The sequence below is a fragment of the Mustela lutreola genome, chromosome 5 (genome assembly GCF_030435805.1).
Source record: "Mustela lutreola isolate mMusLut2 chromosome 5, mMusLut2.pri, whole genome shotgun sequence".
NCBI classification, from domain to species: domain Eukaryota; kingdom Metazoa; phylum Chordata; class Mammalia; order Carnivora; family Mustelidae; genus Mustela; species Mustela lutreola.
Genome location: NC_081294.1, coordinates 135,871,940 through 135,888,204, shown reverse-complemented (window position 1 = coordinate 135,888,204; position 16,265 = coordinate 135,871,940). Strand labels below are relative to the sequence as shown.

Here is a 16,265-nt window from a genome sequence, read left to right as displayed (position 1 = left end):
TCATCTGCTGGCGTAAAATGAAAGAAGCGTCAGACTGAATTTGAATTTCCAGAGGCTGTAGACTGATCCCCCCAGGCTGTGCTGCACCCACACGAGCCCTGAGAGAGGAGGCTCGCCCCCTGTCTCGAAAGGGTTTCCCGGAGCGGAATTCCACAGCCACTGGGGCACCTGCCAAGAAGCTTCCATTCACGGGAGACCTTGGGAGCAAACCCGGGTCCCTGTGCCAAAACGTAAACTCCTCATGTCGGGCTGTATATGTTGGGGACTCTCCGTGGGAGAACGCCTCCTAGGCCTGTCAGCTCATGCCCATTTGCCTTCATCCTTCTTGCCTCAGAGCTAAATAAGCCCATTTCACATTGGTGATAGTTTCCGGGGAGCCCAGAACTAAGCTCAGAATTTTTTTTATAAAATGATGCCCGGGATCGAGATGGATGGGAAGATGATCTCGCAGGGTCTTTTGATGTGTCATCCTGTTGATCCGTCTCGGGACAGTGTTTGCATCTGAAGGACGATAACCCCAGCACAGTTTTAGAATTAGCATTCCAGAATTGGGGCTGCACAGAGCAAGGCATTCCAGCCTCTAAGGAAATTGCATCTAAATATCAGGCAAAATCTTGCTCACCTTCTCCCCTCCCTTCCCGTGTTGAGTCCTACGCCCGGTGATGATGGGCAGTGTCCATTTCTTTAGCCGTGAAGCTCAGCTTTAATAGTTGGAGTAAATTCTGGATTTCGTAATGTTGAAACTGCAGTATTGCTAGTCGCTGCTAGATGTAGGCTTTCCTTGGACATTTTTGTCTAGGTTGAAAATGTTTCATTCTTTTTTTTTTTTTTTTTAAAGATTTTATTTATTTATTTGACAGAGAGAGATCACAAGTAGGCAGAGAGGCAGGCAGAGAGAGAGAGAGGAGGAAGCAGGCTCCCTGCTGAGCAGAGAGCCCGATGCGGGACTCGATCCCAGGACCCTGAGATCATGACCTGAGCCGAAGGCAGCGGCTTAACCCACTGAGCCACCCAGGCGCCCCGAAAATGTTTCATTCTTAAACAGCCTAGGAATCTTTAATACTTTTTCTGCTCAGTGCCTTTCTGCTCCCAAGAAACAAAAAAAGGGGACTTTAGGGAATTTTTGTCGGCATTCTAGTACCTGTCTACAAGGAGGTAGGAGGGCAAAGGGTATTGGGGAGGGGGTAGACCATGCAGGAAAGTCAGAAAGTCAGAGGTCAGGAATCCTCCTGTTTGGGTATGGCGTGTTTGACCTAATGATCAGGCAGGCTTCTTGGGTTTGGGAAAACCAGGCACTTTGTCCCCTGTACGCATAGGAGGAATTCAGTTTGCAAGTGAACCTATGTGATGGGACGAAAGCAGTGCCCTATCCAAAACACGTGATGAAGGAACAGCTTACTTCTGGGAGGCCCTGTGGTAAAATAAAACCTCCCCACCTCCTAGGCAACCAGATAGTTGGTCTCTGTCCACATCATTCAGCTAAGTCCAGAAACATGCTTGGGTATGTTGTGAGCCGTGCCTTCTTCCCTGGAGGCTCCTTCCTTTTGAAAAAGTCAGAGACAACTCACAATGCCCAGAAGAACATTTCTTTCATCAGCCCTCTGGTATGGCCTCCTCTTTATCCTTTCTGCTGCTTGGCTCCCACGTGGTTAGAGAAGCCCCAGGACAGCAGAAGGGCAGAGATGAGCAGTGCTTCAGGAGAGCTCACGTTGCCCTGAGCTCCCCTGCCTGTGGCCGGCGGGGTCTGCCACCATCCCCGCTGTACTTTATTCGTTTCAGCGTGAGTCGGGGAACAGAGGGGCCAGGAAAGGGGAGTAAACCCATAGGAGAGAAAATCTTCCAGGTGTCGGTGGTGAAAAGTGTTCCTTGTAGGTTAGAGCAGGGGGGTAGGGGGAAAGGGAAACTTTGTTGATTCATGCTAGACTGTGATGGACCTGTTGGAATTCCCATTGTGTTGTGGTTTCTAGAGGCAAAGCAGGAGGGCAGGGTGCCTTTGAAGGACAAGGGCTCCTTACAGGAAAGGAACAGGAATGCTGTCAAGCTCGACTCAAACCACAGTGTTTGATTCTAGTCTGTGGCTCACTTACTTGCTTGTGTCCTAGCGTTCAGCTGCAATTCTGGCATCTTTGTGATTTGGCAAGGGATTGTGCAACACTCACCGAGCCCCTGCCAGGCGAGCTCTGGCAGATGGGGTGGGGGGCACCCCTGCCTCGGGAGGTGAAGGGCTCACTTATATGCACGGGGGTCGTCTGGGTTCGTCTGGCTCTGCCCTTCACCTGCGCTGTGGTTCCTCCCTTCCAGCGCTGGGTGAGTACAGGGGAGCTCACTGAAACTCCCTTCTGGTGCCAGTGGCTTTTCCAGTTTGTGCAGCAGAGCTAGAAACCCTCTGGTGCTGGGCACCATCGAACTCTGCAATCTTGACTCCTCCGGTTCTTTCCCTTGGCCCGTGCTGGATCGTGGGATCTGAGGACATGCGACGCCAATACGCATAGCCGGTGACGTGCTATAATGGTAAACAGGATAGGTCAGCCTGGGAGTTTGGGGTTTCAAGTACTAGGAAAACTGTGCCCCTGATTGTTATCTGCATAATGAAGTAATAATAGCTCCCATCTTGTCGGTGAGAATTCAGTGCAACCCATATAAGGCCATTGGCATGGTCTCTGGCTTATAGGAAGTGTGCTGGCCAGATTTCATCGGGAGTGCTGGGCTTGGTCTTAGGTAGTACTTATCAAAAGGAACATTGACATGCTGGAGAGAGCACTGAGGGATAGAGGATCGGTCTAGAGATTTGTTGATGGGGAGGGGTTGTTTACGATATAGTGAATTACCCAGAGAGGCAGAAGTATAGAAGAGAGTACTACAGTAAACATACTCTTTTGCATAAGCCCTTTTAAGTATATTTACACGTAGAAAAAGGTCTCACAGATACTTGTGAGTGGTATAATCTCTAGGTGGTGGGGTTAAAGATAATATAAATTCTTTGATCCAAATTTTTAAGTTTTCTCAATTTATCCATGTAATAAATACCGTCTGGACCATCACAGGGCAGGCTCCGTTCCTCTTGTGCGTTGGCTGTATCCCCGGAATCTTGACTCATCTGCCTTCTGGGAATTCATAGTCTCATGGGGGAAATGGGTCAGCAAAAAACCTATATGTTACATTGTCCGGTAGTAACAAGTGTTACAAGAAATAAAGAGGAGTAAAAGGTGGGTGTGGGGTAAGGGAGAGGGAAAAATTGTTCCAGGGGGCTGTTGGGGACGGTGGGAAGCAATCTGAGTGACCTGAGAGAATGAAATCGTGATTGCCAGGTTAATTGTTATATACATTTCTTTATTTTATTGACAACATAGTATATTATTATGCATATCGTGCAATTCATTCAACTAATTTTTTTTTCTACCATCATGAACAGATCTTTGTGCACATCCCTGTCCACAGTGCCTTGTGTCTTCTTAACATTCAGATCTATTTTCATGAAAGTTAATTTTGGGGTCACTGTATATGTCCCGCTGGGTTCTTGATCATCTCTTACCTTGTGATACGAGGAGTCAGGGTGTCGGGGGTGGGCAGGGAACACAAACGAGGGTGGGCGCGAGGCTAGTCCAGTTGCTGGGCTGTTGAGGACTCATGTGTTTACGTGCTCTCCTGCAGGGGCAGCCACGGCATGGGTGCCGTGGATTCTGTGGCACAAGCTCAGAGACTGAGGATACATTCCTGTGATTAATGTGCTCTAGGCCTCAGTGTGATGAGTCATTCTGACTGCTTAATCAGGGTTTGGGAAAACAGGAAGACACAATAGTTACCATCATTGTTTGCAAAGGCTCAATTTTATCTTCACGCTTTTTAGCCAGCTCAACACATGACATGATGATCACGATAATTAAGGTGATGAGGGTCATTGTGGCTCATGTTCTGCCAGGCGGCACTGTGGTCAAGTGATTTACCTGTAGTGTGTTCATTTAATCTTTACAGCTCTGTATGGTTGGATATGGTTCCCATTTTACAGGGTGAATAAACTGAGGTTTGGAACATTTTAACAGTTTACCCAAGGCTGAACCTGGTGTACTCAAGTCTGGGGTTTGGTTTGTTTTTGTTTTGTGTTAAGCCTATGCCTTTCATTATGAAACAATATTTTGGCCATTTTTTTCTCTCTCCCATTTTCTTCCTTTTCAAGGAACAAGGTAATCCTGGTTGGGGCTAGTATGGGCTGGGTTAGGTGATTTGGAAAGGAGAGGAGATTCAGACCTTTTCTCTTTCGCTGAATGCACTGTTTTCTGAACAATCAGCAGGACCCCTGATGGGAGAGAATATTGGAGCCCATTTGAAATGTGTGTCTCCGGCTCTTTCCTGTTGCTTAGGATTAGATGTACTAGGGAGTATAAAATGGTCCGTCAGTCAGTAGCCCGTGGTGAGGAGGGAGAAGTCCGTGCCTTCTGCTTGTGCCTTCACTGAAATGAGAACTTGTTTATGACATCAAACCCTTGAAAGGGATTATCTTTAAATGTAATTCATATTTTAAAATGATTTTAATAGTTGAGGAGGCATTTAAAAATGACCATCATGGGGCACCTGGATGGCTCAGTGGGTTAAGCCTCTGCCTTCCTTCACCTCAGATCATGATCCCAGGGTCCTAGGATGGAGCCCTGAGTCAGGCTCTCTGCTCAACGGGGAGCCTGCTTCCCCACACCACCCCCTCCCCCACCACCTGCCTCTCCACCTACCTGTGATCTCCATCTGTCAAATAAATAAATAAAATCTTTAAAAAATAAATAAATATGACCATCTTGAATATTTCAGTGGTCAGCATCTTAGCTGTCTCCTGTGCTCTAATGAATAAAGTCTGAAAGCACATGCCTTGCATCTGGGGTACTTACAAATTTCACATGTGTGTATGTGTGTGTTAATACATGCATATGTGTATAAGTATCTGTGTATGTATCCACACAAACAGTCCTAAATCTTCCGTTGTTTCCCCACGAAAAAGCACTCTTTCATCCAGTGGAAAGCAGTATCCTTCCAAAGCAATCCCAACTATTGCTGTAAACGTACCTTGTCCTCTGCTGATCTGCAGAGTTTACTGACTGTTTCACCATTAAAGGTACTTGGTTTCCCTAGAACAGGGAATTCGATACCTGCTAAATTGGATTAATATAAAAATTTATGAACAATGCAGGCCTTATCAGGGAACTCTTTTCCTCCTGTTCATATAATTATCTGTGGGAGTCTCTGCCTCAGGGATCACATCAGTATTTAGCACACGCTGAAATATTCATGTCCTCTGATTAGCGGGATTTAATTGTTACACCTTCATCTCCTTCACGGTGTGTCATTAAGATGCAACACACCTTGAAATTTAAGTGGGTGCTACCAGTTTATTGCAGTGTCTTTATTTTGTCAGTGTTTTCTTTCCAAACATCCTTGTATATGCATGTAATTTTGGTTTCCCTTGAAAACAACACTACAAAAAGTAAGAATTGGTCTGCAAAAAATATTAAGCGACTTACTCTTACCGGCAACCATTGCACCATATTTATATAATAAATTAAAAAATAAAAGCTTTAAGATTTTTAAAAAATTTATCATTTGTTTCCCACCAAAGATCTCCTCATATTACTGAACCAGACTAGTAGTATGGAAGCACAGAAACAGAAACATCATTTCTCAAGTAGAACATGTCCAGTTGCTCAAGTGGTAGTGATATTTACAGACTGAGCAAGTGATGTTGGTAGAGCATGACCACATGTGCCATCTCACACGAATTTGACATGAACTTGATAGGGCGTGCCTACACCCGCCATGTTGTTGTGATTCCTTGTAGATCCGACATGGTTCTTCTCCAGTGTCTCCTCCTGGGTCTGTACCTGATTTTGTCACCAGTTTTCATCCAAATCCACTGGGGGATGGGGAGATTCTGCTTTTGTTTCTTGGCCAAAAGCTTTTGTTTCTTGGGTCCTGAAAGTCGTGAGAAGACTCAGTGAGGAACAGTCAACCACACACTCCATGATAGTGAGAAAGAGGAGAGAGCTCAGTTTTTTGTTGTTGTTTTGAAGATCAGTTAAACTAAACTTTCTTCCCATGTTCAGTTTTTTAGCTTTTCCTCTACACCGCAGTATTTTCCTCTTTACCTTTTAGGGTGTGGAAATTGCTGGAGATTAATTTTTCTCTGATAACTTCCTGGGTCTGATATCAGCTGAGTTGTCTAATGTTTCTCAGTGTTGGAAGTTTTAAAGAATTAATGCCCTTTTCCCATGCTAATGTTGCAATTCTGCCCTACCTTTTAAAAAAAGAACCCTTTGTCAGAGACCTCATCTTCTCAACAGTTTCATGGGGATCTGGGAGGATCTCAGAAGGGTTTTGATAGTCCCTTGCAAAGCATGAGGCATGACGGGCTCTGGAATTAGACCGGGACTTTCATTCTGGCTCTGCCACTTCCTAGTTTGACAAGGTGCCGAACTTCGAAGACTCAATTTTGACCTCTTTAAACTGGGGTTAACAACGGTGCATACTTGATAGGGCTATGTGAAGAATGATGGAGAAAGTGCATATTACATGCTTAACGTAGCAACTTGCACATAGTAAGTACCCACATGTTAGCTAATATTATTTCCAGTAAAAATTATGATATGACTTATTTTTACAGGACCTTACGTTCCTGAAGGGGGTGGGATTGAGGATCCTCTTCAAAGCTGGGATGGCCAGTCTTAGACACCTCCACTGTTTTGTTTTGTTTTGTTTTGTTTTTAAGATTTTATTTATTTATTTGACAGACAGAGATCACAAGTAGGCAGAGAGGCAGGCAGAGAGAGAGAAAGAGGGATGAAGCAGGCTCCCTGCTGAGCAGAAAGCCCCATGCAGGACTCCATCCCAGGACCTTGGGATCATGACCTGAGCCGAAGGCAGAGGCTTTAACCCACTGAGCCACCCAGGCGCCCCAGACCCCTCCACTTTTTGAGCGCCATCTCCCTGACCACTTATTTGAGGCAGAGAAAGAGTGACTTAAGTGTGGTTGCCTCCATGGTCTGCACCCGGGCCCTGCTTTTGACTGGGTCCCATCTCCTGTGTCAAGCACCCTTGGATGGGGTCGGTTTTTCTTGTAAGAGTGCTGTTCTCACGCCACCACGTTGAAGAGGACTTAAATGCCATTTTCAACAACTGAATTTCAGCAGAGGTTTAAAAAGTAACCTGGGCCACTGATCTCTCAATGAAATTATCAGGTAAAATGAAAGACAAAAGGCTGATGCTTTCTGAGTTGATGTAGGGCAGCAAAAATTGATTTGCATGCAGTGAGCAATCTTGCAGATGATATTTAATGAGTTTTACGTTTCAAGGCCGTGAGCAACCTTTCTCAAAGTTACTACACAGCAGGTGCCCCTAGCTGGAGTTCTGGCAAGAAATAGGAATGTTTCAGCCCTGGAAGCCACTGAACAGGCCTAACTGTGTCCATTTGGAAGGGAACACGACCCTTTTGCCAGGGATTTTGTTCTTTGTGTATCTGAATTAGAGCATCCGGGATGTGGGGAGTCTTGGAGTGGAAGCTGAATGAGGCTGCTTTGTCGTGTGCAGATGTCTCCTGCTATTTCCAAGGCTGGGACTCGGATATGCACACTTTTTCACTACCCGGGAGCTCCTGGATTGCCATATGGGAGAGTAGGAAGCCTCAGGACGGGGAATGAGGAAATCTGGATTTGATGAGCCTTGTTTCTCTGGGTCTGTTTCATTTTTTTACAGTGAGGGAATTGGACTAGATAGTCTCAATTCCCCTCACCAGCAGGAAGATTATGTGTGATTCTGAGTGCTCTGTCAGTTTCTAGGAGAAAGATCTTTGCTGATCAATTTTATGTATCATGAAGCTTCCTCATATGGTGGGCTCTAGCAGCTCCTTTCTGGGACTAGTGGGCAAATAAAGTACGCAAAGCTCCAGACCTCAGGGTGGCGCCTGTGCAGGCGAATGTGCCGGGAATACACGCTTATAGGTTTAAACCAGAAGAATCTTAGCGACCATCTGGTACAAATCCTTCTCAGAAGGATGAAAGAGCACAGGAAGTTAAAGAGATTTCCCCCAGACTCAGAGCTGAGCTGACTACCAGCCCCAAGTGTTATCACTGCTGCCAGAGGGCTCCCCCTGCTCCTCCCATCCATGGAGATCCTGACCCTGCTTCTCCCCCATCCCTGTCCCTGCCAAAGCATGCATTTGATCTCTAACCTCACATCCACCTGCCCAGGTCTGTGTGCATGCGCACACATATGCATCCCACAAGCAAGAGAGAAGAGTGGTGAAGTCTGCATTAGCAGCTCTGCTATGTTTTATCAGTTTTCTGCCCCTGGTTTATTTCCTGCCCTGCTCTATGCCTGGGTTTCTTCATTTGCAGGAAGGAGGTAGTAATACCCGTCTCAGAGCATTGTGGTGAGGATTAAATGAGATACTGCATGAAATTAACTTAGCCCAAGCCCCAGTTCCCATTAAACATTCAGCAGATGGTAGCTATTAATATTATGCTTTCTACTGTTACTATCAAGTTGTCTGGAATTTTCAGAATATTCCTAGACGTTGGCATTGGGGTTTTGGCACCGCCTTTCTTCTGCAGGACTCTGCCGCTGATCCAGTCTGGTAACATAGAGAAAACAGTGCAGAATCCGTCAAGAAGGTGTGTGTTCAGGAAAGTCATGCTTGTTTCTTGCTCTTCCATGAAGAAAACAGCTCACTCCCTGAAAGAAGTTGGCACTACCTGTTGTCATCTCTCAAACCTGAGCAGAAACTGGGTGTACCTTGTATTTGGACGGCGTGCATCTCTGTTAGGACAGAATGGTAATTCCTCTCATCACACGGTGGGAAGGAAGTGGAGGTACTCTGGCAGCAAATGACTGCCAGAGCAAGTAAGAAAGAGAGTAAGCACGGTTCGCCCTGGACAAGCTTATCTGCCGCTAACGTGGGGAAGGCCAGCTCTGCCATCACACCATTTGTGCCCGCATGGTGCCTGTTTCTGGTTGGAGATTCTGGGAATGAATCCATTCCCCTGTCTTAAGTGTGACTGTGGAAGTCTTTGGCCCCTTTGAAGACAGTGCTATTCCAGAGCAGACTGAAGTTCCAGAGAGACGAGTTGGAATGGTGGGCTTAGAATTTGGCAGCCTAGGTTCAGGCCCTAGATGCCCTTCACAACCACCGTCTTGGGGTAAAGTACTTGCCCGTCTGCTGACGGGAAATCCTAGCTTCCTGTAGACCACGGGGCTGGCGTGGAATGGTGGAGGTGCAATGGGCTAATGCAGGGGAGAGTGCGATGCCGACTGGACGGTGTGGGCACGTGTTCATTGTCATTGCCACTGGTAGCAAGATGGAGAAGCCCTTTATAGCCGGAAATACACCGTGGTGTCTGGGGCACTCATCTGAGTCACTGGGCTGCTGGCTTAAAAGGCATCTCAGGAAGTGTGAAGCCCTTTGTCTCGTGGCTCAGGTGTACTGGGAGAAACATCTATCCATGTAGCCCAGGAGAGGCCATCCCAAAGGCACTGCTGGCTTCTCAGCCAGGCCCCTGGCAGCTGGACCCCTTATCTGTCCCAGACTGAGTGAGCCTGTTCTGACAGACAGTTGAACAGTGAAATATTAGTGAGTAGTGTTTCATCCAAAAATAACAACCATTTTGACAGCCACCTTGCAGTCAAAATTCCAGGTGGTTTAGTTTCATTTGGACACACACTGTAAAATGAATGTGAGGCCAGTCTCCAAGCAGCCTGGGGACTTTGTGCCTCCGATCTCCAGAGTGATGAGGTAAGTATGGATTTATGGCCTTCATGCACGAGACCCACATTTGTTTAGGAAGTGTCACTGTCCCATCCCAACCTTGCTTAGGCCTTGGGTGAAAATTGCACAGAGATGTAAGAGCCTTGGCAGTCAGCCCTTTAAGATAAACCTTAGGACGTCAGCAGAATCAGACGGACCAGCTCTGGTCTCCCACTTCCATGCTGATACCCACCAGGAAGGAAGCTGTTCTGAGACAGGACTGGCTTGCTCACTCGCTTGAATGTCCCACTCACTAGCTCTGATGGGGCTTCTTCTAAGAAGGCTATTGACTTGAATCTTGTTGACTTAAGCCTTGACTGGGAAAGAGAACATGGGCTTTTGTTGAGTGCTTCCCGGGTTCCAGACACCTGGCGAGTTATAGTATCTGCGTGGTCTCATTTATCTCTGTAGCAGCCTGTGACAAAGTGATTAAATTAGCCATCTAAAGACCAGTCTCCCGCAAGTGGCTTAAATGAGATTTGAAGCCAGGCATATATGATTCTTTACAAAGTAGGGTTGAATCAACTTCATTTACCAGAGTACCTCAACATAAGAGGCCTATACACTGGAGGTCTGTTGCTGGCTATTCTGTTCCAGGAGTCTGACGCCAACAGTCCAAAGCTGGCAGGGTGACTCTACAAACTTGCTAGGGCTCGGGCAAGTTTTGACCCTTTAGAGTGTGGAGCTCACCTTTATGAAGGAGAGTGGCTGCTTGAGCTCCAGCCATCACATAATGTACCAAGCAGCAAGGATGGAGGAAGAGAAAAGGGGAATGACTTCTTTTGGATGTTTTCCTAGAACTCCCATATAGTATTTCTACTTACATCTCATTGGCCAGAACTTGGTCTCCAGCTGCAGAGGGAGAGCTAGGAACTAGGATGGTTCAGCCGAGCAGTAGTGATATGACCGGCTAAAAACTAGGCTCTTGTTGCAGAGCACAAAGAGAAAAATGAGTTGGAGGGGCGCCTGGGTGGCTCAGTGGGTTAAATGTCTGCCTTTGACTCAGGTCATGATCCCAGGATCAAGACCTACAGGAGGCTCCCTGCTCAGTAAGGAGCCTGCTTCTCCCTCTGCCAGCTGCTCCCCTGCATGTGCTCTTTCTCTGTGTCAAATAAACAAATAAAATCTTTTAAAAAAATAAATGAGTTTAAAAGGATGCTGGCACAGACTCCAAGCATCATACATACTTTTTCTCTTTGGTTAGTGAAACATCTTCTTTTCATGGTTCTTTATGGGTCATATATCTGAGGTTCTGGCTCAAGTCAGAGACCATTTCCAAAACAAGGAAATAAGTAAAGAGATCTCAAAAATGGGTATACAGGGCGCCTGCGTGGCTCAGTGGTTAAAGCCTCTGCCTTCGGCTCAGGTCATGATCTCAGGGTCCTGGGATCAAGTCCCGCATCGGGAGTGGGGCAGGGGTGCGTCTCTGCTCAGCAGGGAGCCTGCCTCCTCCTCCTGTCTCTCTCTGCCTGCCTCTCTGCCTACTTGTGATCTGTCCGCCCCCCCCCAAAAAAAAAAAATCTTAAAAAAAAAGGGTATACCTATAATTTTCCTGTTACAGATATTTAACCATATTAGTTGCTTTGGTAAGTTTCTCTTTTCAGATTTAAGTCCACTGTTACTCTTGTTAAAAATTTACCCCAAAGACCTCTGTCCTTCTTATCTTTTAATACTTGCCTTGACAGGGCACAGGGTGTGTCCTAATACTTGGAGTGTTGCGCTCACACTCCCCAGGCTTTGAATTCCCAGGGCTACCACAGGTCTGCCAGAATGAGGGGGAGCGAAACCCACAAAGAAGGGAGGTCAAGCTAGCTTTTGATTACTGGATTACTAATGGGGGAACTTCTCGTGAGAACTTAGCACACCTCTCATGATCAGTCATCAGGTAGGAAGGGGGTGCCGTCAGCCCCCATTCCTCAGCAACATGTCTTGTGACTCGCCTGCTTTGCCCACTCTACTTCTCACCTTCCGATGTTAGTTTCTGCTGAATGACTGTCAGCAACATACGGGAACATGTGTATATTCTACCCTCCCCTTTTCTTTGAGTTTTATCTTTTTTTTTTTTTTTTTTTTTTAAAGATTTTATTTATTTATTTGACAGAGAGAAATCACAAGTAGGTGGAGAGGCAGGCAGAGAGAGAGAGGAAAGCAGGCTCCCTGCTGAGCAGAGAGCCCGATGCGGGACTCGATCCCAGGACTCTGAGATCATGACCTGAGCCGAAGGCAGCGGCTTAACCCACTGAGCCACCCAGGCGCCCCTTGAGTTTTATCTTCTATCAGAAGAGCTAGTAGATAGAGAAAAAGGTGCAGCAAGGAAGGGAAAAGGCCCTTTATAGTTTTGTGCCACAGCCCTATATGTGTAGAAAGTAGAGTCACAACTCTTTGTTTCTTAATACAAAGCCTCTTTAAACACACACACACACACACACACACAAATAAACAGAAAAGCTTAAAAAAAAAGTACTCAAAATGTCCCCCCAGAGATCTAAAACCATCCAGAGGCCACCACTAAAATGTTAGAATGCCCTCTCTCTGGCTTAGTTTTCTGTTACATTTTTATTTTTTCTGCAATCAGAGGGAAATAGTTTAAGTAAAAATTTCTCCCTGCATACAACATGAGAATTGCTGGCAGATACACCATCATACAGTAGGGGGAAGGGCCGTGGTGGACTTGGTGCTAGCGCTGAGCAACCCACGGGACCTTGAGTGAGCAGGTCAGTCTCTGGGTTTCAGGTCCTCGCCTGCTCACCTGCAAAGGTGGAATGGGCGATGTCCAGTGCCCAGGGCCCTTTCCCCACTCAAACAACTATGACTATGACCCACAAGAGAGTCTACGAAACTTAGGCGGACTCTTGTGGTTTCTTAATTTAGAGGTCGTGGAAAGGCTCCAGAATGTGTCATTGCCATAAACCCCTAAATCTTGACTCTTCTCTAGGACAAGGGTCCGTCACCTGCCTAGATTCTTCAGGGATTCGGGACTCTGGGAAGGTGAAGGACGACCGGTCTGTTCTCATTTTATGGACAGGCATCTTCCATCCAGGAGAGTGAAGACTTGCCCCAAATACACATCTTTGGGATCTTCCTGGCAATCTGGAAGGCCCAAAGGTGTTCTCTGTTCCAGGCTGGGTCCTCTCCCCAGTAGGGGTGATCCATCCTGGACCCTCTCTGCCATGCGCTATGATGGAAATAACGACTCTGAGTGTCTCCCCATCGGTTCAGTTTATGATGTTAGTGTGAAGTCTAGAGCTTCCTGCATCAGCTTTGCCTTCCTAATTCTCCCCCAAGTCCTTCCCCCACTGGAAGTCGGAGGGAAATGTAAGAGAGAGGAGGCGTGTCTGGGCTTAGCGTTGGGATCTTCGTTTCTCCTCCTGTATTTCTTTAGGAACATTTCAGCTTTATATGAATTTCATCCTTCTGGCCAGAGGAGAGGTGGTAAAGCCTCTCTCAAGACTTGACATCATGTCTAACAGACCACAATGTCTGACACTGAAGGAGACTCTTCAGAAGGACAGTTCAGAGGCAAGAGGGGGATACCCAGCTGTCTGAGGAAGGAGTGAATTTGTGACCCTCTCCACCCGACTGGAAGCAGAATGGCCTCAAAAGACTATCATGGGAGGGGCGCCTGGGTGGCTCAGTGGGTTAAAGCCTCTGCCTCCGGCTCAGGTCATGATCCCAGTGTCTGGGGATCAAGCCCTGCATCGGGCTCTCTGCTCAGCAGGGAGCCTGCTTCCCCTTCTCTCTGTCTCTACCTGCCTCTCTGCCTGTTTGTGATCTCTGTCTGTCAAATAAATAAACAAAATCTTAAAAAAAAAAAATTAAAAAAAAAAAAAAAAAGACTACAATGGGACCACCGTGGTATTTGTGCTGAGAATTCCTCGCACAAAACCTTGTATCTGAAACCCAGAGTGACCTTTTCTGAGCAGCCCTAGCCCTACATGAGAAGGCAAATACCGCCAGATTGCCTGACATTTCCTTTTTTAAATTTCAGGCATTCCTGATTTCAGATGAGCTATTGATCTGTTGGTTTGCAGCCCTGATGCAATGAAGCAAAGTCACGGTCGCTGCCATTATCGTCTAACATAAACAACTGCTTTGAAAGCCCAAACCCTGCCCTGGGTCTCCTTCTCCCTTCCTCCCACTCACACCCCAACAAGCCTCCCAGCTTACATGCAGTTGCAGAAAAGCATTTTCTAAACCTGCAATTAAAATCTTCAAAGTTGAACTGTGGTCCATCCTACCACATCCATCTTTAAAGATCACATTTATTTGTCTACTCCTTACTTTAATCCCTCTTGGCAGAAACTACTAAAAACCTGTCAGGGAGGGAGGGTTTGTTCTGATCCTAATCAGTCACCCAAATGGAGTGTGGAATTTGGCTAGGGAATGGTCTACACTTCCCCCATTGGAGCTGCCGGTGAAGACAGATGAGAAGCAGTAACTCAGAAGACAAAGAAGGTTGAAGGGTGCTACTCTGGGACCTGAGTGTTGAGCTCCGTCCATCGCCCCGAACAGCCACAAAGGCTCCTGGGGTAGCTTTGGTGCTGCCAAAGCTCAGTATTTGGGCTCAGAAGTTGGGCACATTGAGATCCTAGGGGTGCAGGGTGCCCTTGTTACTGTGTTGAAGAACTTCCCTTGTAGCTCCAGTTAACCTGAGCGAGTTGGCTGGGGAAGGGGATCTGGAGGGATTCTTGGTGTGTCTTCTCCGAGCATCATTTATCAGAGTTCTTGTTCTGTTCCTGCAAGAGGGCCTGCTAGCCCAGAAGCAGCATGTGGGCAATGTAGTGTGTCTGGAGGACAATGAGGAAAGATGAGCTGGACCAACTTTATGGGGAGACCATCTGACCAAAAATGAGCTTGCCCGGTTTTTCTTAAACTCGGCCCCGTGATCTGTCTGTACATGCAGCAGGATGGGTCACAGAGTTGCCATGTCCAACCTTCATATGTTCCAAAGTAAGTTCAAAGGTGATCTGGTTCTCCTTCTTTCTCGTGGCTCGGGTTGAGAATCAGGCAACCCCACACCCTCAATGAATCGCACCCTTGCTGAGTAACAGAGGGAAAGCCCTCAGAGGTAGGAGCTTTGCTCTCTATTCTGATGGGACCCCCGAAATTAGGTCCCGCTGCCCACATGTGAGTTCTCTCCCTGTTACGTTTACGGTGACCACCATATAACCCGGCTTGCCTGCCCAACACCTGATTTAATAGCACCCACTGGAGTTGCGGCATTTTTTTTTTTTAATATGATCACACTAATTACAGGGAAGGAACGAGTTTCTGCCAAAGGATCTAACCTTGTGCTCCTTTCCTTCTGTCACCACAGCTCCACTTGGCAGCCCTGGCATCACTCAAGGGAGATATAGTGGAACTTAATAAACGTCTGCAGCAAACGGAGCGGGAACGAGACCTTCTGGAAAAGAAATTAGCCAAGGCACAGGTAAGGGATCTGGAGAGGTTTTTTATTTTTTTTTAAGCTCTTATATTTTTTTATTTAAAGATATAACCTAGATTGAGGAATTCCAGCAGATTGAGTTATGGGGTAATGAGCAAACGTTCTCAGAAGCCCTGTCCAGGTCAGGAAGTAGAACTTGCCAGCCATCCCAGCAGCCCCTCCTTATGTCCCCTCCTAGTCGCGCCCTCCCTCCCACCAAGGTCACCACCACCGTGACTTTTATAGTCCTATTTCCTGTCTCTTTACCCTATATCCCTAAAGTTTATATATCCCTAGAGAGTGAAGTTTAGTCTTGCTCATTAGAAACTCTGGGTTTCCTTCGAATCTCTTAATTTATAGGTTCGGCTTCCACTCTTGGTTTGCTTTTTAGTTAATCTGTTAGAAACTTGCCATTTGACCTGTGGAGTTCCCTACAGTCTGCATGTTGCTCGTTAAGACACTCACCGTACAGCTCACTGCACCCCTCTATCCCCTCTAGCTCCTGTGAAACGGCAGGTGGACCCAGAGGCTCGGCGAAATTCAGGTCTGGTCCCTTTGGCCAGACAGTAGGGGGTGTTGTTTCAACAGCAGGCAATATAGGGTCTGCTTGTCTCGTTTTCTATGATGTGAGCAGCTGTTGATACTCAACGCCTTTGTTCATCCGTTCATTGAATTATTAGGACTTAGAAATACGGTGATATTTCAGTTCTGCCATTTCTCATTAATTGGAATGCTTTTATAGAGACATCTCCCATCATCTGTGATTTGGTGGAACAATGGTTCATCAAGGAAAAGCAAAATCTCTCATCTTTCTATTAACATTTTTCAAGAAAACAAACTCTGATCCTCTGAAGTTGCCCAATAATTAAAAATATATATAACTAGGGGTGCCTGGGTGGCTTAGTGTGTTAAGCCACTGTCTTCGGCTCAGGTCATGATCTCAGGGTCCTGGGATCGAGTTCCGCATCGGGCTCTCTGCTCAGCAGGGAGCCTGCTTCCTCCTCTCTCTCTGCCTGCCTCTCTGCCTACTTGTGATCTCTCTGTCAAATAAATAAATAAATAAAT

General features: G+C 46.6%; 1 protein-coding gene across 3 annotated transcripts in view; it reads left to right on the top strand.

The window, feature by feature from the left end:
- MCC (MCC regulator of WNT signaling pathway) overlaps nt 1-16,265 on the top strand; it is a 436,865-nt gene that overhangs the window by 310,749 nt on the left and 109,851 nt on the right. For all 3 annotated transcript variants that reach the window (XM_059175672.1, XM_059175673.1, XM_059175674.1), the window contains one exon: nt 15,093-15,206. In XM_059175672.1, coding sequence (XP_059031655.1) covers nt 15,093-15,206 — 114 coding nt within the window. The remainder of the gene's footprint in view (nt 1-15,092; nt 15,207-16,265) is intronic.